General features: G+C 39.5%; 1 protein-coding gene across 2 annotated transcripts in view; it reads left to right on the plus strand.

Annotated features, from left to right (window-relative positions):
• Positions 1–27,401, plus strand: part of RASA3 (RAS p21 protein activator 3) — a 173,520-nt gene that overhangs the window by 140,304 nt on the left and 5,815 nt on the right. For both annotated transcript variants that reach the window (XM_025186286.3, XM_075918255.2), the window contains exons 9-21: positions 5,241–5,345; positions 5,906–6,062; positions 6,886–7,034; positions 9,382–9,496; positions 10,387–10,461; positions 11,098–11,221; positions 12,404–12,510; positions 13,943–14,020; positions 16,162–16,239; positions 16,771–16,844; positions 21,324–21,430; positions 23,668–23,750; positions 26,948–27,156. In XM_025186286.3, coding sequence (XP_025042071.2) covers positions 5,241–5,345; positions 5,906–6,062; positions 6,886–7,034; positions 9,382–9,496; positions 10,387–10,461; positions 11,098–11,221; positions 12,404–12,510; positions 13,943–14,020; positions 16,162–16,239; positions 16,771–16,844; positions 21,324–21,430; positions 23,668–23,750; positions 26,948–27,156 — 1,461 coding nt within the window. The remainder of the gene's footprint in view (positions 1–5,240; positions 5,346–5,905; positions 6,063–6,885; positions 7,035–9,381; positions 9,497–10,386; positions 10,462–11,097; positions 11,222–12,403; positions 12,511–13,942; positions 14,021–16,161; positions 16,240–16,770; positions 16,845–21,323; positions 21,431–23,667; positions 23,751–26,947; positions 27,157–27,401) is intronic.

Here is a 27,401-nt window from a genome sequence, read left to right on the forward strand (position 1 = left end):
TTGAGAAGTTTATGGAAAACTTGGGAAGGATTAAATACTGTAATAAATAAAAGGAAGCAAAGAAAGCCTTAGCTCTGATTGGACAAATTATTCATTGAGTGTTCCTTCTCCACCCCCACATATGAGACAGAGGGTATTTGTTTTCATCTCCTTCTAACCCCCACTCCCATTCTGTTCAAGTCCTTTGACATTCTCTGTCATCATATGCTGAACTGATCTTAATGTGTCTTACACTAAACTACAGCCATTTCTTCTCTGAACGTTTTTTTTCATGAGATGAAGTCCCCTGTATTTTTTTTTTCTAGCTGCACAAAAAGTTCTCATTTTCAGTGGTTGTAGGAAGTGGCAGGCCAGGGTATGTCATTGTGCTAGTACCAGATGTTCCTTTTACGTGACGTTTTTCTTTTCTTTTTTTCTTGCTGTGAATAGAGGAACATTTTCTTAGCTCTTCAGCCCTCAGATTGGTTATTATAGTCATACTTGTTAACAGATTGACCAATTCTAAAAATGCACATTCTGTATTTTGTTTTTTTTAAATAGCAGAACTAGGCTGTGGAAATTGGGAAGGTGGTGATTATTTACTAATTGACTGCTTTACTATATCTTTCATACTCTAGGCCAGGGCTGGGCAAAATATGGCCTATGGGTCGGATCCAGCCCACTAAGCCACCGGATCCGGCCCACAGATCCCTCCCCCTCCCACCTCCGACGGGACCCTCAGGCACACAGCTGCCACGGTTTAAAACAGGGACAGGGAGGCTTCATGCGATCTCCCTGCCTCCAGCCCAGTCCTCAGCTGCTATTGGCCAGAAACAACTAGCCAATAAGAACTGAACTCAGCCAATCTCTCAGTTCCTATTGGCTGGAAACAGCCAGATAATTGGAGCTGAGAGATTGGCCTGAGAGACTGAGGCAGCGCAAGCCTCTTTCCCCACCCAGAGTTGAAAGCCATGTGGAGGGAGCAACCTGTATTTTCAAGCAGGCTGGGGCTGCAACAGGCAGGAAACTTAGGTAATCTCTTCCCAGCCAGTGCCTGCCTCTGGCACCCCAACCCCTTCTGCACCCCAGCTCCCTCCCCGATTACCATCCAAACCGTCTGCCCCTCCTGCCCCAGGTCATAACTCCCTCCCAGGCCCTGTACCCCCTCCTACATCCTTCCCCCAGGCCAGAACCCTCTCCTGCACCCACTCCCTCCCTGACCCTACACTCAACCCCCTGACCAGGTCACAGTCCCCTCCTCAACCCAAACACCCTTTCAGACCCCACACCGTCTCCTGCACCCTAGTCCCTTACCCTGTGTGGCCTTCTGCACCTAACCTCCAACCTAGACCCCACACCTCCTCTACAGAAAAATGCGGCCCTTGATCACTTACCAAAATCTTCGAGTGCCCCCCTCCCCAAAAAAATTATTGCCCACCCCTGCTCTAGGCACACAAAAATACATTTAAAAACTGCATGCAATAAACACAAAGTCTTGTCTAGAATGTAGCAAAAGGATCCTGAATTGTGCTTCTAGACATCTCCTCCCTTACTTTCTCTAAAGTCTGCAGGAAAACTGAATTAATCATAATCCATAGCAAATGTATTTGGTGTCAGTTTTCTTCTCTTGAGAGTTGGTGTGTTTGCATTTGTCATATTTGGAAGTTGCATTTGCGGTAGGCATCTTCTCAGAATTCGATTATACTACAAGCCAGAAAACTCATCAATTCCAATAAATGGTTTGTTGAATTAAGTTTGGCCATGTGTAAATAATTATTCGTCCTCCTCAAAATCTATCCCTTCCTTAACTTGGTTTTGGGAGTTTCTATTAGTGTAGCAGTGTTCTTCTTCGAGTGCTTGTTTATGTCCATTCCACTAGGTGCATGCGCGCCACGTGCCCGGTTCCTGGAACTTTTTTACCCTTAGCAGTACCCTTTGGGCCAGCCTGGGGAGCCCCCTACATTGGCGCTGCTGTAGTTGCACATATATATGCCTGCTGGCCCCAGCCCCCCTCAGTTCCTTCTTACCGCCTGCGACGGTCGACTGGAACGTTCGTTTCATCTGCGAGACTACTCTTAGCTTTCTCTTATCTTGGTGTAAATAGTTTACTTATAGTTAGTGTTGTTTGTTGTTTTTCTATAGTTAGTGTACTTGGATAGTTTTCACCTCTCCCTCTGTGTCGGGGGAGGGTATGCTGGGGCCACATGGCTTCAAGCCATGCCGGCGTGACCCGTATAAAGACTGTTCAAAGTGCTTGGGTGAGGGGCACTTTACAGACGCCTGTAAGATTTGCAAGTCTTTCAAGCCCCGTACTAAGCTGGAACACAACTCCCACCTTAAGTTGATTCTCATGGAGTCGGCGCTTCAACCCACAGCACCGGACATTCCATAGGTAGGTCGGTACGGGACTCTAGGCACCAGGAGAAGAGCTCCTTGGTGCGGGACTATCGCCTGGCTCCATGGCACCGCTCTCAATCCCCGGCCCCACAGTCACACAAGAAGGTGCGCAGGGACAGGTCGCCTTCAAGGTGCCAGCAGACGCGGAAGTGGAGACACCTGTGGCCTATCCCTCGCCTGGTCCTGCGCCCCCGAGGGCGGTGTTGGTCAGCTGGACTGGGCAGGTGGCACCGGGAATGTCAGGAGGGTGCTAGCTTTTTATTTGGAAAGGACGAGAAAATTCCATAAGTCCACACAGCTATTTGTCTCCATAGCTGAAAGGGCGAAGGGTTCCCCGGTGCCAGTGCAATGTCTGTCATCGTGGATTACTGCTTGTATCAGGGTGTGTTATGACCTGCAAGGGAAGCCAGCGCCCCCTGTTGCAGCCCACTCGACCAGGGCCTGGGTGTCATCCACAGCCTTTCTGGCGCAGGTGTCGATCTTGGACATCTGTAGGGCAGCCATGTGGTCATCAGTTCACACGTTTACTTCCCACTATGCAATCATGCAGCAGGCTAGGCAGGATGCAGATGTAGGCGTAGCAGTGCTGCAGTCCGTTTCTCGCTAGGTTTCCGACCCACCTCCGTTGGTATAGCTTGGGAATCACCTAGTGGAATGGACATAAGCAAGCACTTGAAGAAGAAAAAACAGTTACTTACCTCATAACTGTTGTTCTTCGAGATGTGTTGCTTATGTCCATTCCAATCCCGCTCACCTCCCCTTCATCGGAATGTCCGGCAAGAAGGAACTGAGGGGAGTTGGGACCAGCAGGGATATATATGTGCAGCTATAGCAGTGCCACTGTAGGGGGCTCCCCAGGCTGGCCCAACGGATACTGCTAAGGGTAAAAAAGTTCCGGGAATCGTGCACACGGCACGCATGCACCTAGTGGAATGGACATAAGCAACACATCTCAAAGAACAACAGTTACAAGGTAAGTAACCATTTTTTCTGGCTCCAGCCACAGCCAGATCAGGGTGCTATTGGGCCAGGAACAAAACTGGGTAAGAGAGAAACAAACAAACAAACAAACGAAAAAGAGAGAGAGAGAGAGAGTTGAAAACTTTTTTTTTCCCCCATCAAAAAAATTTCAGAAAATTTCAGCTAGATCGTGCCTACTCACAGTACAAGTCAGTCTCTACCCAAAAAGTGTAACTCTGAACTGAGATGAGATGGAACAAGTTAATGCAAATAACCCATACAACTTAACGCCACAAGGTATTATTGAGATATAAAGCTTGAGAGGTTTAAAAATGCATTAGAGATTTATGGTATCATCTTCTGCTAACCTAGTTAGAAATAGAATACACTTCTATAAGGAATATAAACCCCAGGTTTCAAGGCTTCCCAACACCAACTGTGTAAAACTAGGAAGAAACCATCCACAAGGGCAAGTCATTGCAAAATTGTCCCTAATGAGTTACTTTACATCACCTGACTCAGGCTAGGTGGTGTACTGTTCTGATTCAGCATGATAATTTCCATGTCTGTGGAATAGGAAAAGGAAACTTAAAACTCTCTGGCTCCTTATTATTTTAAAACTTTTTCTTCCATATATTTATATTACAAGTCTTACTATTCTTCTACTAGAGCCTTGTGAGGGATTATTTTTAATCCTGCTCCCATTACTATGTCAGCAGGCGTTGCGGGATTCTAGTGGCATGTAGGGTTCTATCTTATACCAATGTTTCCCAAAGCACTCTCTCCTCGCCCCCACCTCCAGCAAAACTTTTTCTTCAGTATATCTGCTACCTTTTTAAAAATAAAAAGCGAGGCCATGTTTTCACTATGTAGAAGATCAATGCTGCCACAATCAATCTTCAGAGTTCAATTTACTGGGTCTAGTGAAGACCTACTATATCAAACTCAGAGGGTGCCCCTTATCAGCACTAGTATTCCTGCTTCTTGTGAGGAGTAAGGGAAGCTGATGGGAGAAAAAATAAATGTCTTGAAACTACAAGCATGGCAGGGAACCAGTAATTTAAACCCTAGTACAACCATGCATGGTCACTACTGACAGGTACGTAGCTATTGATTTATAATGAGGTATTTGGATATCTGGAATGAAGGCTGTATAATGTTGAGTCCCTGTGTTTAGCAGGAGAATTATTATATCCAAATGAGAGGGTGTTTTGTTTAGGCCCAGATTCCTTGGCACTTAGGTAGTCTTGTGCGAGTAACAGTTCAGAAGTAAAAGAGTTACAATCAATGTCCCCTCTAATTTTTCTCCATCCATGCATGAAATAATTTTTTTTATGTGCACTGAAGCACGTGCAAATGTGTACCACCAGTAGAAATATATGCTGCTGGCTGTGAGTGCTTTGTTAATCAGCTGTGTGGCACCTGAAACTTTTCTGGGTAACCACCCAAGAGCTCAGCTTTCAGGGAACACTGGCTACAATATGTGTTAGGAAAATCAGTATTGGAAACAATGTGGCTTGAGAACAGAGAAGTATAAGCAATTTTAATGATCAAACTTTTATCCCAGAATGATGTGTTTTGACATCCCAGCAGCCAGACTGCACCTGTGAATTGGAAACCTTTCTGCTGCTTTTGAAAATGTAAATTCTTGTGAATAAAACAGATGGGGAAAGGATTCTGTTCACTGATTTGTGCCAGTTTATGAATTAGCAGAGTCCAGTAGTGCAAGCTCCTCTTTTACTCCTTGGACACCAATAAATACAGTATGTTTTGGAACATAACTTTTCTGACTCATATATAAAGGATAAAAACTGACATTAAAAAAATGAGAAAAATGGCTGTTTTGTTTTTTACCACATTTTCAATCAGAGTGTCTTTTGATTTTTGGTTTTGTTTTATTACAGAGTAGACCTTTGGAATGCCAGCAACTTGAAGTTTGGAGATGAGTTTCTAGGAGAACTAAGACTTCCTTTAAAATTTCTCCGACAATCCAGCTCTAATGAAGCATGGTACTTGCTATTTGTTTTTCTTTGTCATAAAAGAAAGGGTACTGATTTTAGTACTGCATATATATATATAAGTATGTACTACAAAATCATTACAGTTACTACTGTTGTGTAACACAATTTAAATGCATTTAACTTCCCTCTAGTTTCCAACACGAAAAACCTAAGCCTCTTGCCAAACTATCAAAACAAAGATTGAAATATGTGAAGCTTTGATTTGCTGGCATAGTTGTTGAAAAATGTGGTGTTTTTAATGTGCATGGAAATTAAGTGGGAGTTCTAATGCATTTAACTTTGATGTTATGCACTGCAGTTATACAGTGATGCCATAGTTTTATTACTATTAGAGGCTTTATATTTTTAAGTATACAACACTTTATTATCAGAACTTTCCCTAATAGAGTTGATGCAAAATGAACTGACAAGCATCTTTGGGAAACCTAATTCAGAACACCAAAAAGTCAATAGGTTTACCAATGATACATATGTACCTACATATAGGTTCATGTATAGCTTGAGAGTGTTTTTTCTGTTTCAAGACAAGCTATTTTTTTATCTGCCAGGTATTTCCTGCAACCCAGAGATAATGGCAACAAGTCATTGAAGCCAGATGACCTTGGTTCCTTAAGGTTAAATGTGGTTTACACTGAGGACCATGTTTTTTCCTCAGACTATTACAGTCCACTTAGAGACCTCCTGTTAAAATCTGCAGATGTTGAGGTAAGTTGTTTACCTGCTTATCCTTCAAGCCCCCAAATGTTTGCCGTTTTACAAGTGAGATAATATAACTAAAGTTGCCACAGATCTCAGCTGCCCCTTTTTTCCATCTGAGACTTTTAAAACTGTATATTCCTTGTACTTGTTTTTGGTCCTTGCAGAAAAGATCTGTATCTGCATACACTGATAGTAAGTGCAGACACACCCAGCTACAACAGTGGTTATGAAAACCCACATGTCACTTCTCAACAGTCTAATCCTACATTTGAATGCAAAATAAACCTGTTGGGTTTGATCAGTGGACTTTGCTTCTACTGCAAAAGAAATTGCATAAATTAAATTTATGTAGAAAAAAGACATTGTGAATGCAAACTAATCTGAAAATGTAAAATGGGTTGGGCATATTTGAGATCAAATTATGCAAAATGCTTTAAGCTGTTGTACTAGACCATTTGTATCCCCGAAGAGAACTGTATTTAACTTCTTTGATTGTGGCTTAAAAAATACAGCAAAAAGTTCAGGTTTTTATTTCCAGAATTTCACAAGCAGGCTGTGATATTCAATGAAACCAGATATTAACAATGGGCAAACAGAGACTGCATTGTCATTGTTTTAAATTGCTGCCCTCTTGTGCTCAAAACCTACAACTTACAGACAAAGTGGAAACAGAGGCCCCGCCGTCTCAAAGGTTTGTGTGACAGGGCACAGCAGTTAGTATCAGTGGTACTATATGAGGAGTCTACGTGAAGAAAAATAAACCAGTGTTAATTAGTAGTGATTACTGTAGATACACGACTCAACATTTCTGCTTATCTATTTTGTTCAGCCTGTTTCAGCATCTGCTGCACATGTGTTGGGTGAAGTTTGCAGAGAAAAACAGGAAGCAGCCATACCTCTGGTTAGGCTTTTTTTACACTATGGCAAAATTGTGCCTTTCATCAGTGCAATTGCAAATGCTGAAGTGAAGAGAACTCAGTGAGTATGAACAAGCTACTCCTTTTTAAATAAACTATCAGCTCTTGCTGTAATGTCCTGCTCAGTGTATGGAATCACAGTGGCTTTTAAAAAAGCAATCATTATTATGATTTACTACTTGTATTGTGATAGTACCTACAAACTCCTGTCAGGAACCTGTGCTCCTTTCAAACACTCAGCACAAGATGATCCCTGAAATAGGTTTTGCAGTTCACAACAGATCATTTCAGCTTCAGAGCATGTCTTAATAAATCATCTCTTTCCTAATAGAGTAATTTAATCCATATTATTTATGTAAGGAAAAGGCAAGTTTCTCTGTGGAATCGTATGAAAACTGCCATTTAGGACAAGTCTTGTTTGAGTTTCTGATCTGACCAAATGGAAGCCTGTAGCATAAAGGATGAGGCAGGAAGTGACAGGGAGTGAGACAGAAATTAGGCTCTTCCTTACCAGTCACAAATTCCTGGCACAAAAAACTGTCTGAGGAATGTGGAAAGTGCCCTTCACTATAGTGTCTAGTATCTACACCAAGTAGGTAGCATCTGAAATTTGTTGCCATTTGATTGTGGTTTAATGACTTAAGTCTATGTGCCTTAAAGTTTCAGCCCATTGCCAGGGGACTGTTATTATAAGGTATTAAAGTATCAGTTACCACTGACAAAACCCAAATGAAGCCTTTGTTGGGTGTCTTTTTAGACAGAGCATGGACTGAAGTACTCCCATACCTGAATGATAGTCCTTCCTCTGTACAGGCTGAGGCACCTTGGTTAGGATAATGTGAGGAATTGTGTTCTTCTCCCAGCCTGTACATCAGACATAGGTGGCATTTGTTTCCAAGGCTTTCCACCCAATATCTTTTACAGGCAGTAGGTTTACTTTTTTTAAACAGAAAAATGAACTCAGCAGAAGAACTCATAATAATCTCCCTCTCTTGTAAATGGATGCAATCACAGAAAAATACAATGGATGCATAATTGTGTGAGAGAGCAAGCAAATAACTGGAGGCCCAGTTGTATAGGTGCAGTTAAGTAATGTGCATGTAGAAGGGAAAGTCAGATGTGTAAGTGGCTTAAATTGCCCCTGCAAATAATTGTGGGAACAAAACAAACCTGAAATTATTTGTATACTTTAACTTGTGGGTGCTAAAAAATGAGCCCAGTGAACAACAGATTGCAAATCTGATGTGAAAGCTAATGTCTGTTCGCTAAATTAAGAGCCCATATGTGTGTATATACTTGTTAACTGGTCTTTTTTTTAAAAAAATAATATTTCAGTTTCTGTGAATATGTTTCCTTTTAGAGGGTCATTATACCAATATTGAAAAACAAAAAGGGCCCTGCAAATTGTACTTTGGTTTGGGAGTGGCCTTTGTGGTTTCCTCCATTCATGATTTAACCCCTGCTGGCCAGGCTATGTATCATTAAAGTAGCGTATTAGTGCATGCTGTGAAGAAGCCATCTAAGAGGAGGAGTGAGACTGCCATTTCAATAGAGCTATTTCTGTCTGTCTAGGTTAATATTGACTTGAGAGAGCAGTACTATGTCATGCCTAGGAAGTCTGTATGTTTCTCAGACTGATTTTGAAAATATGTAAAAGAAAATGTATATTGATGAAGACCATTCACGAACCTACAGGCCATGATAGTGCAAAGAGAAGATTCATAAATGATATAATCACTTTTTATGTCTCCAGTTCTGCAGAGAGAACTGAAGCAAATGCGAGACAGTGTGGGCTCAAGGGCCCACTTTCACAGTTCTGTTTTCAGGACTGAGGCCCATGTAATGCATAACATACAGCATTCCATCTAGCATGGTTCTGTAGTTCAGCCACAAAAGGTCTCTTAGGTCAAACAATCTTGTGAATTGCTCCAAATATGCTTTTTTAAGAGTAGCTCGCCCATGGAATCCCATGCCCTGTATAGTCATGAGACTGAAATGGCTCCCTCCCAAGTTCATGTTGGGCAGTAGTGCATGAAAGCGCAGTCATTTTTCATTATTTTTTCCCCATTAGGTTGTAAGCTCCTTGCGGCAGTGTCTGTGCCTCAGCATATGTTTATGCAGTGCTTGGCGTAGTGGACCTCCTGTGCACTACTGTAATAAAAATTATGACAAACTCCCTAAATTCTTAGTCCCTCTGCCAACCATATGTTGGTTACTTTGTTTTTCTGTGATAAGCTGGAAATGTACCAAACCCTGGGCCATTTCATGCAGCCCTTAGGCAAGAGTCAAGGGAAATACCCATGTGTGCATTCAAAAATAGCCTTTCATCACTTTCACTTGCTACTTTTATTTCCTGTGTTAGTGACTTATTCCAAAAGACTAAATTATAAAAAATTGTTCCCTTCCAGAGACCCCAACACCATTTTCAGAGGAAATTCATTAACTTCCAAGTGCATTGATGAGACAATGAAACTTGCAGGGATGCATTATCTTCAAGTTACACTAAAGCCAATTATAGATGAGGTAAGAACAGATTCACACTGCTTCTTTTACTAAACATTAAGCCTAACTAGGAACAAATATTTTTAATGTCTTGCCCCTTTAAGACTGCTTTGTAGGACTAATATCAAGAGCTTGTTTTTACTTGAAAAGCCATGTGGTGCTCATTACCCAATGAGTCACGCAGTTCATGAACAGTGGACTTTCATTGAACAAAAATAAAAAGTTTCCATGTGAACTGTGTCTAAAATGAGCTTTCTGTCTTTTAAAATAAATCATTTGTGTTCTGGAAAACAGTTAAAAACAAAATAAAAACCTAAGAAGAGCATAAAAACTGTGCAAAGCAGAAAGTAGCCGTATGTTATAAATAACACAATTCATTCTGTCACTTTAAATGGATATGATTATTTCTAGATAACTGCATATGTGGCAGCTGGCAATGTGGAGATGGTTTATTATCACTTCAGTCCAGTATGGTTATTCTTTTTTTCCCCCAAAACTATAATTGAGCAACTGTTTCAGACCACAGATTTCCTTTAAATGAATCAGCACTTTTGTACTTAAACAATTACTGTGGTGTCTCATAAAGAAATACTGTTTTCCCTAAGAATAGTTTTACAGTACTCTCTCTTTCAAGCAATAAATGTTTTATTAAATGAAGAACTAGTTTGGGAAGACCAGGTGAAAACATCACCCTTTTAGTTTCAGGATACTGCCAAAAAAATAGAAAGTAACATTTTAGAAAAATTCAAAATCTTGATTAGCTGATGTGGTGTCTTGCCAGAAAGAAAGGTACTAATAAAATAGGATTCAACTTTTTGCCACAGAAAGCTGGCAGACAGCACCTTTTATTTTAAGACATCCTCTACCTGAAGATATGCCAGCATATTAATTCTTCATCATGTTCTTTCTAGATCTGCCAGCTCCATAAACCTTGTGAAATTGATCCTGTGAAGTTAAAAGATGGTGAAAACCTGGAAAACAACAGGGTAGGCAATCAGATTTGTAATGTAAAACAAACTCTCTAGTTATATTGAGTATTTTGTCTCCCTTACTGAGGTCCCTGAACCCCATTTGGTGTTGTAAGTTAAGTTTTCATATGCTAGTACCAATGGAAGTTTTCTTAACACAATAAAAATCTATGTGGCTTTTTTTTTTTTTTAAATATCAGTTTCATGTTGTATAGCATAGCACTGAAATGTGATGTTGTCTAAATGTAAAATAGACAAGGAGAATAGGACTTGTTTTCAATTCACTGCATATATATCCAAATGATAGAAATGAGGACTCCTTAGCCAGTTGTTTCCAAGAGGTCACAGAAAATAGTTTTGTAGAAGAAATAACATGCTTTTTAGAATGAGCTTTTACTTGATATCCACATTTTTTGGTAGAAAAATACACTGTGCTTTCAGCATTGTACTTAGACATATACCATAACAAAGACTGTATCCATTGAATATGGAACTGTGGTTTTTTTATATCTTATAATTTATTGCAAACATAATCTACTGTAAATGACACTAGAGACAGTATGGTAGCCTTGAAGGAGAAACCAAATGTTTGTTTGCATTTAAAACAAACCAAAAAAAAGCCCAAAAAACAACTTTTAACTTTAAATATTTCAGGAAAATTTGAGGCAGTATGTTGACCGCATTTTCACTGTTATAACAAAATCTGGGGTGAGCTGTCCTACAGTGATGTGCGATATTTTCTTCTCACTGAGAGAGTCCGCTGCCAAACGTTTTCAAGGTGAGTTGCTGTGTGCCTTTTTAACTTGTAACTCTGATAATGTAAACTGATAGATAATAAAAAATATATACTTCAAAATGATTTAACATACAAGTGTTGAAATTAAATTTATATTTCAGATTAGACACTATTTTTGAAGCATATCTCCATGTTGTGTTTACCTCGGCTCTTCCTTAAAATTTGTTCCTCTCTATTCTGAAAGTGGCATGATAAAAATGGTATTGGGGAGTTCAAATTAATGTGTCAATGATTTCAGATGAAAAAGGCTCAGTTTTCAATGATAAAGATTGTTTTAAAACTACTTGTCTGCAAACCCATTATCAATCTGACAGTTCAGCTCAATTTTTTTGACCTAGGCATTAGTCTGTAATAAAGGCCACACGAGTTATTAATACCCATGCAAGGCCACTGCCTTCAGTGGATTTGCAAGCTATAACTGAGCAGAAGTTCATAAATTTTGTTGCAGACACACAGGAAGGAGTAGAATCTGTTTCACTCCTGCCTTGGTTCTGCCAAAGTAAAAAATAAAAAAGAACCAAATCAATGAACCAGAAATCAGTGTTAGACCCTAAAGTAGTGATCTTCATACACACAAGGAGCAGATAAGTTGAGTAAGATGGTGCTATTTTATAGACACTTTGAGAACAGAAAATCTCTCAATAAAATTCCAGTCAATACCATATTATGTTCTTTGTCCATTCAATTTGTTATAATTATTGTTATAATTACTATTTGTTACTTCTTTTACAATAGTGCTGGGGACTGTAACAAATCAGGACTTCATTTTGCTAGGTGCTGTAGATAAATAGTGAATAAATAATCAGAATCAGTCTCCTTTATAATTCATGTAAATTCATTATATGCTCCAATTAGTTAGTTCATATATCAGACTTTGATATTCATTTCCTGTACCTTAATACTTTGTGGAGCTTCCTACACAGTCTTCTTCTCTTTTTTTTAAATGATGCTAGTTCTCACCTAGGTATTTTCATTACTTTATCAATAGCTGATATTTGGCTACAAATCATTATTTCATTCACCCATAACTCCTGAATATGTGAACCACCAGTACAGGTCCAGATTAACTATCTGAAGGCATTTTGTCAGGTTTAGTAGTAATGAAGATGCTCTTTAAAGTATTGTTTGTTGGGAAAATGAGTGGAATGGATTCTCTTGGTACAGGTGACCCAGATGTACGGTATACAGCTGTAAGCAGTTTCATTTTCCTGAGATTCTTTGCTCCTGCTATTCTTTCTCCAAATCTCTTTCAGCTTACACCACATCACCCAGTAAGTACTGTATCAATCTATCTCAGTATTATGTGGCCCCATCACAATACTATGAGTGAGTGCCTACCAAGTGTTTCTTTAAATCTATCTTCTCAACACATAGGAGAAAAAGCTTGATAGTTCTTGTCTGTTTTGTGAGTTAACAGATGTGATAGATGATTGTGTTTGTTAAGAACTTAGACTCCTCCCCCTCAATAAGATAAAGTGAATTTTACATTTAATTTTGAAATGAGCTCTGTCACTGTGGGCTCTCTCAAGGAGAGAGTTCTTTAGTCTAGGTCTGGCTCCTATGAAAATTCTGTCTCAAACATTCACGAGCCTCCCTGACTGGTCAACAGTTTCATTGTCCAGCTGGGTAATACTTACAAGCTTTGTATTCTTTGCTAGTGCTCAGCACTGTCAAAGAGAAGATTGGTGTGTTGAATTGCCTGTAAGAACTCTGTGTTTGGGTTCCAGCATGCTGTGAAGTGTTACATAAATTGAAACTGTATCACCTCATTCTTTTCTTATACAAAGGTATATGCAGCAATTGGCATTTCAGCTACAATAACTTTGTTAAAAATGCTAATTTCCTTAAAATTAAGTTTTAGAGGGGAAGCCATAGTAGTCTGTAACTGCAAAAATAGAGAGGAGTCCTGTGGCACCTTAAAGAATAACAGATTTATCTGAGCATCAGCTTTTGTGGTTAAAACTCACTCCATCAGATGCAACATTCCAGCACATCTGATTAAATGGGTTTACCCATGAAAGCTTATGCTCAAATAAATCTGTTAGTCTTTAAGGTGCCACAGGACTTCTTGTTGCTTAAAAATTAAGCCAATTTTGCTTGCACGTTGAAATGCATTTCCATTCCTAAACAAGCAAATTTTAGATGCTCCTCCATGGCATAAAAATGCCATCTGCTAGTCAGAGCTAACTTTGAAGAATAAGTCATTAAAATTCCATTTTAAAAGGTATAGCATAATTTTAAATGTTTTGAATTTTACTATGAATTCTTGACCAAATTCCCTTGCTTAAGTAAACAGATTCTACAGTAAATCAAAGACACTTCAGGCTATCCTTCTGATTGCAATAGCAGTTTCATTTTAATTGGCTTCATGACTTCAAGACACTAGGAATAGCAAATATGTCGCCCAAGAGCCAAATCCTTAAATTTTAATGTAGCAAATAGTCAGTCTTCAAGCATTCACTTACAAACTGAGGCAGGGAAACTGACTTGCTTGCTTTTCAAAAACAAGGGTAAGAAGAGAGTCACAACAAAGTCTGTCATGTTTCTTAAGGCAGCAGCTTTCTTTCAGTAATGTTTGTGAGTTTTTAACATTGTACATTGACTTTGGTATGAATGAAACAGAGAAGAGCAAATGTATGTTGTGTTCTGCCCTATTTTTGGAACCCGAGGAATATTTAACACCACTATTCTTCCCCTGACTAGGATCCACAGACTTCTAGAACTTTGACACTTATCTCTAAGACCATACAAACATTGGGAAGTTTATCAAAATCTAAATCTGTAAGTGTTTTGTTTTATTTCTTATTTTGTGGATTAGTTAGCAAAATGTCGCCCTTTATTTTCTTTTTAGAAGATGCTGACACTTTATTATTGTAATTATATGTTTGACATGGCTGAGTAGTACCATGGGTATGTCTACACTACCCCCCTAGTTCGAACTAGGGGGGTAATGTATGCATACCGAACTTGCTAATGAAGCCCGGGATTTGAATTTCCCGGGCTTCGTTAGCATAAAGCCGGCTCCGCCATTTTTAAAAGCCGGCTAGTGCGAACCCCGTGCCGCGCGGCTACACACGGCACGGGCTAGATAGTTCGAACTACGTAGCCATTCTGATCTATCTGTACACCTCGTTCCACGAGGCATACAGATAGTTTGGAATAACTACGTAGTTCGAACTATCTATCCTGTGCCGCGTGTAGCCGCGAGGCACGGGGTTCGCACTAGCCGGCTTTTAAAAATGGCGGAGCCGGCTTTATGCTAACGAAGCCCGGGAAATTCAAATCCCGGGCTTCATTAGCAAGTTCGGTATGCATACATTACCCCCCTAGTTCGAACTAGGGGGGTAGTGTAGACATACCCATATAGAGTAAACTTCCGATAATCTAGCATCTTTAGGACCCAGGGGCTGCCGGATTATCAGATATGCCGGACTATCAGAAGGGGGGGCTATGAGAGGTCTGGGGTGGAGTGGGAAGGATGCCACTCCAGACCCCTCATAGCCTCCCCTTCCGATAGTCCGGCTCTGCCCCAGGCGTCCCCGATTCAGCTGCTGCTGCTCAGTTTCAGCAGTGGCTGAATCGAGGACGCCTGCGGCAGAGCAGCTGGGGTGCTGCCAGGTTGGTCCAATAGCACCGCCCCTTGGCGCTGTGAGACCAACCCGGCAGCACCCCAGCTGCTCTTGGGGACGCCTGGGACAGAGCAGTTGCGGTGCTGCTGGGTTGGTCCCGTAGCGCTGCCCCTCGGCACTGTGAGACCAACCCGGCAGCACCTCAGCTGCTCTTGGGGATGCCTGGGACAGAGCAGCTGGGATACTGCCAGGTTGGTCCCACAGCGCCAAAGGGTGGCGCTACGGGACCAACCCAGCAACACCCCAGCTGCTCTGCCCCCGGCTTCCCCGATTCAGCTGCTGGTCAGTTTCAGCAGCGGCTGAATCGGGGAAGCTGGGCGCAGAGCAGCTCCAATTGTCTGGCTGGCCGGAGCACTTCCGGGTTCCCGATGGTGCCGGACCATCAGGAGTGCGCCAGAGCATTGGATGCCGGACCAATGGAGTTTTACTGTATAAACAAGTCAGTGGTAAACAATGCTAGAGTAACTGAATTTATAACCTGCATGCTAATTTATGGCAAACATTTTCATTTGAACTACATTTTTTTTAAAGTTTGAGTCTCGGAGCTCTGTGCCTTTTTTGTGAAAAAATGCAGAATTGAAAGATGCCAGAACCTGAAGAATGAAATACTCATCTTATACACATGGTAGCAGCCCTGCTGATTTTCTACACTCCCATAGCAAAAGTGTTTACAGCCTGATCAAGATCTAGAGAAATCACCTATAATGAAGGATAGTGTGCTTCTCATGCCACTTCAGCACCCAGCTGATTAGGGATGAGATCTGATAGTGGCTTTTTGAGTTTTGTTAGAATCTTGAAATGAGACTGATTTGAGCTCATAGGCCACCATACCGTTATCACATGATAACATGGGGTCACTGCTGGCTTGGGCTGTATTCATGCCTTTGAGTGAGCCAGTATCCCATTTATAAATCTCTTGAGTACATTCAGTTCCTTGGCTCTTACTGTTTTTGTTAAGTTGTTTTAGGAACTTGATTTTTTTTTAAATAGCTGGAAATTTTTATAGAATATTAAAGTAAATATCTTGAATTGAAAATATGGAATGCATTGTGATAGAAATTACATAGAAATGCATTTGTGTAATAGAAATTATCTTAGCCTGAGAACTTTCTCGATAATGCTTCATATTACCTCTAAACAACCTGAAAATAGCTTTTATATCTTTCACTTTTTTGCAGATAGGGAAAATGGAATGGTGGTTCGAGTAGGGAAATTTATATTCCAAGTTTGTTGATGTTGAGATTTAGTTGTATTGAAAGACACACAAATATTGGTTGGTTGTTTGCATTTCAGGCCAGCTTCAAGGAATCTTACATGGCCACTTTTTATGATTATTTTAATGAGCAGAAATATGCAGATGCAGTTAAAAATGTAAGTAACAACCATGCATTGAATACATAAACTGATTTTTGGAACCATCCAAGTAGTATAATATTTACAGAACACCAAACACTCACAGGAAAAAACAGATTCAGTAGTAGTAGTGCTCATGAAATATGCAGGGAATACAGTGCATATAAAAATCCATAGAATTTGTTGGAAGCCACACTTCTTAAATATTACTATAGGTTAGATTTAATGGGTATACACATTCCACATTATCCTGCAAACCTGTAAAGAAAACAGTCTGGTCCAAAACTAAATCAAGGAGGTTGAGTAATATGTGAAGAGGGTATAAAGAAGTGTGGATGTATACTTCTTGAACTAAGAGGCACTGTTACATATGAGCTGTTCTTAATTTACCATCCAGGAAACCTTCCCAAATTCCCTAACTGTATGCTGTATTCTTTTTTCAAATATTGTTAGAGCATTATCTAGTACTACAGTAGTATGTAAATATAAATATTTTAATGTGGCTTCTATTGTACTCTTATTTTATTAATATTCTTTGTCTGTCTCAAGTTCTTAGATTTGATTTCATCCTCTGGAAGGAGGGATCACAAAAGTATAGAGCAACCTATACTGCTTAAAGAAGGGTAAGAATGTCTTCATGATAAAATATCTTGTATTTCTGTGTATAGTATAACTAAGGCAGCTATAGTATAATTAAGGCACCTACTTCCCCACTACATATGTTACAAGGGAAAATATATATGTAGAAAAAAATTGCATTGTTTTCACTATCAACTGTGGTTGCTAGTTTATTTTAACATCCTTTCGTTGATTTAAACATTTTAATTTCACATGTATTCTAAAATTTTTGTACAAGAAAAGCCTATAGACCTTAATTACCATAATTAGTGTAGAGTTAAGTTAAACTGCCCCTTTGTTAAAAGAAGGTTAAGGTTGTGACTCAAACTAACAACAGCTGCAAAGTTCCATTCCCTAGATAGACACCTAATACTTTAATCTTGATATTGTGGAGGAGGCAAACCCTTTTGATGGGGTTTGCCATTACTGTTATGCTATCAAATCCAGCTGATAATATTAACTAATTTTTGTAGAAAAATGTTTAATATGAATGCACATGGGGAAAAACTTCAAAGAAGTGTCTCTGCTTTTTAAGGCACTTTCCATACACAAGAGCAGTTACATAGACTAATTACTGACAATTTTTGCTTTAAAAATGAGTCTATAAAAATGCCTAAGTACAATGTGTAGGCAGCTAGATAATTTCTTTTGAAAATAAAACCTTTTTGAGAATTTCTCCTGAGCTTAGTAAGATAAATTGCTACCTAGAGTAAACTTTCACAATAGATTTTATAAATTAAATAATATATTAGGTTTACATTGAAAATGATGACAACTTTTAACTGTGAAAGTTTGAACATCTTCTCTCTCTTTAACCTGTACAGTTCACTTCACTTCTGTGATAGTCCTCAGAAGCTGGCATGTCTGTTTTTTATTCTGTGCATTATCATTCTTTTGCTTTTTTAATATAAACGTATAATTTGTAACTTTTTTCCCTTCTGACTCTTAACCATGACTTTTCTGCCTCTGTCTTTCTTTTGCTCTTGTCTGATTTTTTTCCTGTCTTTTCTTGCTCGGCCTGCTGGCTGCTGTTATAAGGACTCTTAAACTAACAGTAAAGAAAGTTGATGGTAATAGTTCATGCAGGTAAGATGGTAGGGACACTTGGTGCTTTGCCATAGCTACCTGCTCACCATGTGTCACTCCTTCATAGCACAGAGATATCTGACTTACGTTTAGCAAGGATTGTTCTGTTTAATTACCCTGAAATGCAAATATAAAACCTACAGAGAGAATTTGTCCACACATCTCAACAATATCTTACCGTTTTCAGCATCTTTCAAAAAAAATTAAAGTACTTTTTATCTGTAGGCAGATGTTTCAAGGCTGATGGAGTTTATTTAATGTTTAGCATACAGATTCCTAAAATCTCATTGCAATTGATTAAGACGTCAGCATATATCTTCTAGGCACTGTTTCAGCAACATACAAATAAGTTATTTTCAAGGTTGAAGAGTGAGCTGCAGCTGGGTAGTTCCTCCACCTTATCTTGTAATTGTCATGCCTTATCATTAAAAAAGGCAAATTATCTCCCAACCATTAATTCAATTTTTTTTCCTCCAGAGCAGTTGCCTGGATGCTTAGTTTTCTTTATGCCTTTGCTCTGCTTTTTTAAATTTAATTTAATTTTCATCTTTTTTCTTTCTATATAAAGAGCTTCTGTAACTCACTCTGTGGAGTGTGTACCTTTAAATGGCCATCCAGTGTCCGAGATGAGTGGGTTAGCCTCTGGCCTATGCAGTGCTGGCACCAAGCATTGACATCACTGCTCAACAGTTAACTGTTGGGCTATTTCCAAAGGGAAGAGAGCTGGCATTCTCGTGCTCGAAGGGCATTCACACTAATGCAACCAAGCAAAACTGAAATAGATCCTCATTTAAATCTCCCACAAAGGGGAGGAATAAAAAATCTCTTTGGCCAATTAACTCTGATAAGATTTTTCCTTTATATGTTTGTTCAGTCCAGTTCCCCAAATATTATATGAATTTTAGAAACAAGGAAATACTTTAAACTGACCTTGAAACACTTTCTGCTTGCCTACCAAGGTAATGAAAGCATGACACTTTGTTTTTTTGTTTTAAATTATTGTAGGTAGCTTATGGGCTTCAAAAGCTGCTCTTATTTTAATACCAAAGTCAGGATCTTCCTTAGAAATAGAGACAGACTGTCTTAATGACTCTCAAGTTTGTAAATAGAAGGAGGGACTGTAATTAGAAATGTGCTGTTAATTATGGGGTACTAAGTTCACACATCAAAAATAAACTCTCTTTTGAAAACACGAAGGTATTTGTGCAGGTCACCTTTGAGGATGTCTGCATGGCAAAAAATAGAACTTAGTGAGGTGTTTTTCCTCAGTCTGCACACCAGTCTTCCCTGTAAGCTGTGCACTTAGCCGGCCACCCAGGAAAGATTCAAATGCTGCCCAGCTGATTAGCAGAGCACCCACATCTGGCAGCATGTGTTTCTACTGATGGTGCACATAACAAAATGTATTCTGCACAGAGATGGAAAAAATAGAAGGAACATTGCTGCTTATCCCTTTTCTTAGGGCAGCCACTCTTATTCTGAGCCTACCTGCAAAACCTGAAGGGATTATCAACTTGGTTGACATTAGAAGGGCTTGACATGCACTGTCAGACATGCAGCTCCATTGTCTTTCTCAAATGATCCAGGAATAAAGACTGAGAAGAGACTGTTGCTGTCCAAACCTTATGGGAATGGATAGATTTTGTAGAAGTTACATAGCTCTGTAAGTGCCTACACTACAGTAAATGGGTTTTGCCAAGTATAAAACAAACCTCTGCCCCAAGAATTTTACAGTCTAAATGCACTGCAGGGAACAGTACAGCACAGTACTAAATAGAGCAATGTGAGTGCATTTAGGCTGGAATGCCTTCGAGAAACAGGCTTTTAGTAGGTTCTCAGTCTGTAATAAATCAACTGCCGAGCACTCTTCCATCAACTCAGAATTCCACCAAACCGAGAAGAGTAGGCAAAGTTGATGGGAGAGGGTAGCTGTCAACTCACCACTCTGAAGATACCATGAAGTACGCCCTCTTCAGCTACGTTATTCTCATAGCTGAAGTTGCGTAACTTAGATTGACAGCCTGCAGTAGTATAGATAAGGCCTTATGGGTATTCTATCAGAAATGGGGATTATGTGTTTGTTATTCAAAGTGTTCTGGCTCCCCTACTGGTACAAATACATGTAGTGAGATCCTAAATTGCCTTAAGCCTCTCCCTATTACTTCTCTGTATTGTGTGTGTTCATTGTGTTGTATGTTACCTTTGTGTCTGATAAATATAGCTTTAATAGCAAGTAGTTTTTAATGGCTCTATTGTGTTATCTTATCCAGCACCATTCGTTGAACATATGAATCCAATGAGATACACTGTGTAAAATAGCTTTCCATCTTGGGGACACACACTCTCTCTATATAGATATAGATTCACTAAAGGTTCTACAAAACATAATGAAATTAATGTCATATTTTCCTATGTTACCTTGAAATTATGGGTTAATTTAGGCATATAGTAGATATAATATAGTTCTTAGTACATTGCTATCTGAGAGTACAAACAAATCAATAAATGAAAAATTCAAAATTACTAGTGGCAGTGGCTTTTGACCGACCAGTTTATGTTTTGATAAAAATCTGTATTTTTTTAACTGCCACATCATTTGGTTAGTTGAAAATGGCATTCCAGGACATTGAAGATTTTATTTATTCACAGAATATGTGTGATTAAATCACATAAGACAGTTCTTGTAATAAAGAGGTTTTGTTACATCTTTTTTAGAGGTTGAAAATCATGCCTCTTAGACTCTGTCTTGACTGGGAAAAAAAGTTAGGTTAATTGTAGCAATTACAAACAAGCTAAGTTTCATTGTTTTCCTAGTATAGATGCAGGGTGTGATACAGCTTGTAGATTGTAGTCAACTGGTTAGGTTGTAGCCTAGAGAGGAATCTAGTATTAGAAAGTATTCAATATGTTCTCTTGGGCTTCGTCTACACTGCAGGGTTTTTGCACAAGAAGCCTTGTGTGGAAGAGTTCTTCCGCAAAAACTTCTTGCACAAAAGCGCGTCCAGACCTCAAAGCGCATCGCAAAAGCAATGTGCTTTTGCGCAAGATTGCATGCACACTGCATGGACACTCTTGCACAAGAAAGCTCTGATTGACATTCTCTGATAGCCATCAGAGTACCTGTGCTTTTTCTTGCACAAGAAACCCCTGCGGAGCATCCACACTTGCCTTTTTGTGCAAGAACTCTTCTGCAAAAAGGAGTTATTCCTCATGGGGAGAGGAATAACTGTACCACCCAAAGCCTTCTTTTCTGCCGATTTACTTGCACAAAAGCGCACTTGAGGTGTGGATGCTCTGCCGGTTTTTGCGCAAAAACCTTGTAGTGTAGCCCTGGAGTTTGACAACTTGGTATTGAAATTGAAAGAGTAAATATAACAACGCTTTTCTGTTTACGGTAGGTTTATGATCAAAAGAGCACAAGGAAGGAAACGATTTGGTATGAAAAACTTCAAGAAAAGATGGTTTCGCCTGACTAACCATGAATTTACGTATCAGAAAAGCAAAGGTAACAAAGGTTTGCTTTTTCTGTTTTCTAACTTTTCACTAATAAAACAATGGGTTAAGCATACAGAAGCGTCTAAGAGAACAGAAGGAGCTCCTTGATAATGTACTTTACAATAAAAACCTAATTTCTGTAAAAACAATGTGCAGTCCTGTGGCACCTTAGGGTATGTCTAGACTACGTGGCTCTGTCGACGGAGCCATGTAGATGAGTTTACTAGACATAGCAAAATGAAGCGGCGATTAAAATAATCGCCACTTCATTTACATCAAAATGGCTGCCAGGCTGTGCCAACGATCAGCTGATCTGGCACCAGGGCCGGACGGAGGCATGGGCGAGCCGGGCAGCTGCCCAGGGCATCAACCCATGGGGAGCGCCTGATGGCAGCTGTAAGGGGCGTGCGGCATCCTTACAGCTGCCATCAGGAGCCGTGCGCCCTGCGCCTCCAGCACCGAACAGCAGCACCCTTGCCCCAACAGCTGTGGGGCCCTGCACTGCCCGGCGCGTGCGCCAGCAGCGCTGGCCGGGCAGGGCAGCGCAGCGCATGCGCCGTGCGCCCCAGGGGCAGGCCCTGGGCTTGCGCATCAGTGGCTGTGACCAGCCGCACATGCGCCAAGCGTCCCAGCGGACGGGCCCCGTGCCAGCGTCCGTGGCCGGTGTGCACATGTGCCGTGCGCCCTGGAAGCGGCACCGCACGCCCGGACCCAGGGCGCCAAAATGGCTCGGGCCAGCTCTGTCCGGCACACCGGGGCAGTCTAGATGCACCACAGTCGACAAGGGAAGCCTTTGTCGACCGCTCAGAGACTAACCTGTGGCTACTCCTCTGAGATGAATTTCTGTAAATCTGTAACTGCAGAAAATTCAATACATAGAAAAATACCTGAGTGGAGTATTTTTAATGGATGTCTTTTAAAAGTATGTGGCTTTTTTTTTCGTTCTGTGTATTCTTGGTACTAATCATTTGAGAGAGAATTGGTATGCTTTGATATGAATTAAACCACATGCTTACTGGAGTGTGATTATGGACTAAATCTCTACAGTCCCCTATCAGTAATTAACATACACTGTTGTGTGCATGTACACTTGTGTATCACATGGGCTGAGAAGGAAGAACACGGTATTAATCTTAAGATGGGTTTGGGTTTGTATGGGATAAGGCCAAATCCCAGAAATTGATATCTTAGCATTAATTTATTGTTAAGATTTGGAATATTGTATAAAGCACTCAAAAGTGAGGCAGTTCCAGGGAGCTGTGGTTGTAACTGCATACTTCATGGTTTACATTAATAACTATAAATAACACATTATAGCCCACATTTCAAATGAGTCCCAGAGAAAACACTACATATGGTCACTGTGCAGACTTAGTATTGTAGAGGAAATCCAACTGCAACTTTTGGAACTGTCTCACTTTTTAGTGCTTGATATTTCATTGTGTTGTTATATCAGGTGGATAAAATTTATTGTTTTAATAAGATTAATATCAAAATTACCACTTACATGAAAGTCCTGAAGTCTTGCGTTTTATTAGTTGCCTCATTATTCTCAGACACATTCATGCCCATTTGTATTGAATTAATTAATTATCTTATTCTTACATTCATTATCACTTATCAATTGGATTCCAGAAATGGAGTCTCTCTTTAGAGGCTTTCATTAAATTTATAACATTTGCACTACTAACTGAAATGCACTGGGATTTAAGTACATGCTTTGAACTTTCAAAAATTTGTTCATAAGTAAAATCTTTAATATTAGATAAAAAGTACTAATTAATTATTATTTCAGGAGTTTCCTATTAAATTGTTTTTTTGGTTGAGTAGAGAATAGCAACTATTACTTCTGTTGCATGTGTTTGGTGAGGGAGCACTTTCAGATTTCATTCACTTTTAGATCAGTTAACTCTCTTAAACATATCTACATCATGCCCACCTTTCTTAATCACCTGAGCCAACAGGGAGGATTCCCTTTTTTTGCTAACTCTTGAGGGAAAATCTCCTGTCTGCAACTTTCCCAGATAGCCTGAATAGGTGATTTTTGGGAAGGTTTGGTGGTGGCCCATTTTGAAGCTAAAAGCAGAAATGAAATTAAGGTAATATTGAGACCTTGACAGCATGTTCGTAAAACAAGTTTTCTTGATGTCACACTAAACTCTTTTTTTCACAGAAATCAAATCAGAGCTTTGAATAAGAACAGAAGGTGAAGTGATGCTTAAATGCTTTTTCAATTGTTTATTGCAGGTGATCACCCACTATGTAGCATTCCAATAGAAAACATTCTTGCAGTGGAGAAATTGGAGGAGGAGTCCTTTAAAATGAAAAATGTAAGTAGGTCATCTTCAAATCTCCTGTTTCCCTTTTGTAACTCGTGTTGGATTTCCACTGGAAGACTTACAGCCACAGCTGTACCTAATAGCATTGGTGTCCAAAAGTGAAGTCCATTGAGATTTTTAACTTGGCCTGGTCAGCTGAATCCAGATTTAGTTATCTTCAGCACACAGTACTATCCACTCACTGCTGATCAGCTGACTGGACTCTAGATATTTGACCTCAAGTAAAGCAACTGAATCTCTGCCCTTCTCATCAGCTCTAGGTCTGATCCTTGGGAATGAATGAATGTTTACCAATGAGCACATTATCTTGCAATACTCTATCAATGAGCATATTGTCACAGCATGTATGTATCTGGTACAGAATGTATGGGAAAGAGAGGTGTGATTGATCACATGCACATGCCAAGTAACTTTTACACCATATAAGTTTGATAGTGTGATATAATTGTTGAATGGTCATGTGTGCAGGATGACAGGATTTCTCTAGAGTGGAGTACCAGAGCATGCTTTTAAGTATTTGATCTATATCATCCGTCGTACAGAAACTGCTTTTAGAAATATAGGAATGTAAGTGGTGTCAGGGTACTTTTTCATCCTCTTCTTCCTCTAAAAGTCAGCTACTACAGATATCATGAATCCCACTGAAAAGATCTGAGATATAAAATTAAATATGTATTTATCTGTTGATACAGATAATTATCTACACATTTATCTATTTAAAATGGGTTTTATTCATAAATTTTTATGACTTCCAGATTCTATATCATATGATCCTTCTACTTCCTAAATTACACAGGCTCTGAGGACTAGGGCGGGTCATGTTCAGGCTTAGACCGAATGCCAGTCCTATGATGGTGTTTTTACTGATTGGTACAGCAAAGTGAGATCCTACGCTTAACTCAGTGGCATGTATCTGTCTGTAATATGATAACCGTAGCACAGAGCAGTTTGTCTGTAACATGATGCAGTAGGCTGCAGCTCACCATTTCTTAGGGTACCTCCTCTGTGCATAATCAATTCTATATTTGTTGAATAAAAACCAAAAGATGCAACCATTACATAGCTTTCAGAATAAAACCTTGCTTTGAAGCCAAACATTCCTTTTGGCAGAGAAAATGCAGATCTCTGAACATATTTCAACATAAAATTCCTCCAAGTTTCTCCCAGAAATGATAGAATATTCCATTTCCCACCTCCTCACTAGATGAGGCTTGCTGCTGGTTGATTGTTTGTTTTTCAATATCAGAGAATTTCTGTCTTAGATTGTAGAATTAGAATATAAAGATATGGGCAGAATTCTAAAACCCTGCTGCCGATGCAGCTGATGTGGATTCTCCATATTAAAAACAAAGTATGTTTAAAGATCCATAGCGATTATAAATTGTCTTAACATCTGTGTTCATCCTCCTGTCATCTTGCACCAAATATCATTTTTATCATTCCTAGAAAGTTTCATAATGTGTGATGGATGCCAGCACCAGGTAGAGACACGGAAAGCCCAGTCAGTCTCTCTCTTCTATCAAGTAGTCTTAAGGATCCTTGAGCAGAGAATTGTTCTACAAGTAATTCTCTGGTTTTTGCAGAACATTTCTTAAAGAACAAATGCTGTGTTAGGTATTGTTTGAAAATTGAAAGATCTTTCAGTTACTTGAAATTCTTGGCTTAACTGTTGGTGTTTCAGTAACAGTTTCCATACATTAGGTCACTTATATTGGTTTTCCATTGCATGACCATATATCCCTTATAAATCTGTTCCATTGTTTAGCTAAACAGTGTGTTACAATTCACTTTCATGTAGCCCTGAATTAAACATGGAAGTTCACACCTTTTTATTTAGAGTCTGGTATCAGTGAAATACTTAACACAGGAAAAAATGCCAGCTGCAGCCTTTCTTCCCCTTTCTTTCCTTTTGGTGAAAATTTAATTTAAATCAAGAAGTTCACTTGTGAAATAGAAGAGGTATTCCCAGTTTCCAAAAATACAAACCCTAGGGAGCAGGGTGTCATGATGCCATGTATTGAAGTGAACTTCTTTTAAAATACTGTTTCCTATCCCTGATCCAGTTGGTGTAAAATCTGGGATAATGATCTCTGTGTTTGTAATTCAGAAAGGTGAGTTTATACAAAAAAACATCAATAACCATGAGGACACAGTCAGATGGGAATAATACTTAACCATATACAAAGTCACATACAAACAATAATGTGCAGATTTTAATTTTGGGGGAACTTAGCTAAACATGATAGGGGAAAAACCAATTAACAACTAAATATTTAGAAAAGTTATACGAACTTCAAGTACTTGATCTTTCTTTTCAGTATTTGCTGTTATCTCAGTAACTTTAACCACAGCAGATTTTCAGGTATCAATTTATCTGACAAAGGGATTATGTTTGAAATGTTACCTTTTCAAGAGGAAGGAAGAGCAGAGAAAAGGATTGATAATAGTTGTGGTTTCTTTGATTGCATGTTGTTTGGGGTTTAGATTGTGTCTTCATAAACATTCATACATCATCTATACAATGGATCCCAGTTATGATTTGGAGTGCATAACCATTAACACGATGTAAACATTGTAAGGATTTGAGCCCTTAACACACCCCTGCACTCTGTTACTTTATTACTAGTATTAGTGGTTATATTTATTGTGTGCAGGAGGTTATAAAAGGGAAAGAAAATTAAATATGTTCTAAAAGTTAATTGTGTCTCAGTGAAAGCAAAATAAGCATGACAGCTGATCCCCAAACTCAGTTCTTCCCCTTCCCCCTACAAATAGCATTTCCTTTCAGCCCTGCATTTGTTTTTTCTGTCAGCCTTCCAAAACTTAAAGCTGCAACATTACTAAAATTGAATCCTGGAATCTGACTGATCACTGACTTATCACTGTGTTCCTCAGTAAGCAAATTATGAAGGAGTAGAACTAACCTGTTGCACAACACAGTAGGTTTTATTTATAAAGAAATAGTTAATCTTTCAATTTACAGATCCATTTGTGTTTTACAGTATTTCTTACTGCTTTTAGAGCCATCTTTTGGTCTAGGGCCTTTTCCTGTTTCCTCTAAGAATTCACTGAGTAGACCGTCCCTTCTAATATACTAGAGGTTTACGCTGTTAAAACTCCCTCCTTTCCTTGGTATTCTTTTAAATTAAATCGGTGGTTCACTCTGTGGCTTTTTTCCTTGTTTTCAGATGTTCCAGGTGATTCAGCCTGAGAGAGTCCTTTACATCCAGGCAAATAACTGTGTCGAGGCCAAGGACTGGATTGACATACTTACTAAAGTTAGCCAGTGCAACAAGAAACGTCTCACAGTCTACCACCCTTCCGCATACCTTAATGGACACTGGCTGTGCTGTAAGGCCAGTGCAGATAATACTCCTGGCTGTACGCCTTGCACTGGGTAAGGATTGGTAGGACACTGCTTATTTTAAATTCTGCATGTTAAGTATGTGTAGCCTCTCAATAGGTAATATTTGTGACAGGCAATCCCTGGGTCAACTGACTTTGGTTCAGACTACAGGGCTAAAAACTGCAGTATAAACATTCAGACTTGGGCTGGAACCCAGACTCTGAGAACCCATCCCTTTCACAGTGTTTCAGAGCTGGACTTCAGCCTGAATGTCTAAATTGCCATTTTTAGCCCTG

This window comes from Pelodiscus sinensis, chromosome 1, assembly GCF_052426305.1.
Source record: "Pelodiscus sinensis isolate ZL-2025 chromosome 1, ASM5242630v1, whole genome shotgun sequence".
Taxonomy (NCBI): Eukaryota; Metazoa; Chordata; order Testudines; family Trionychidae; genus Pelodiscus; species Pelodiscus sinensis.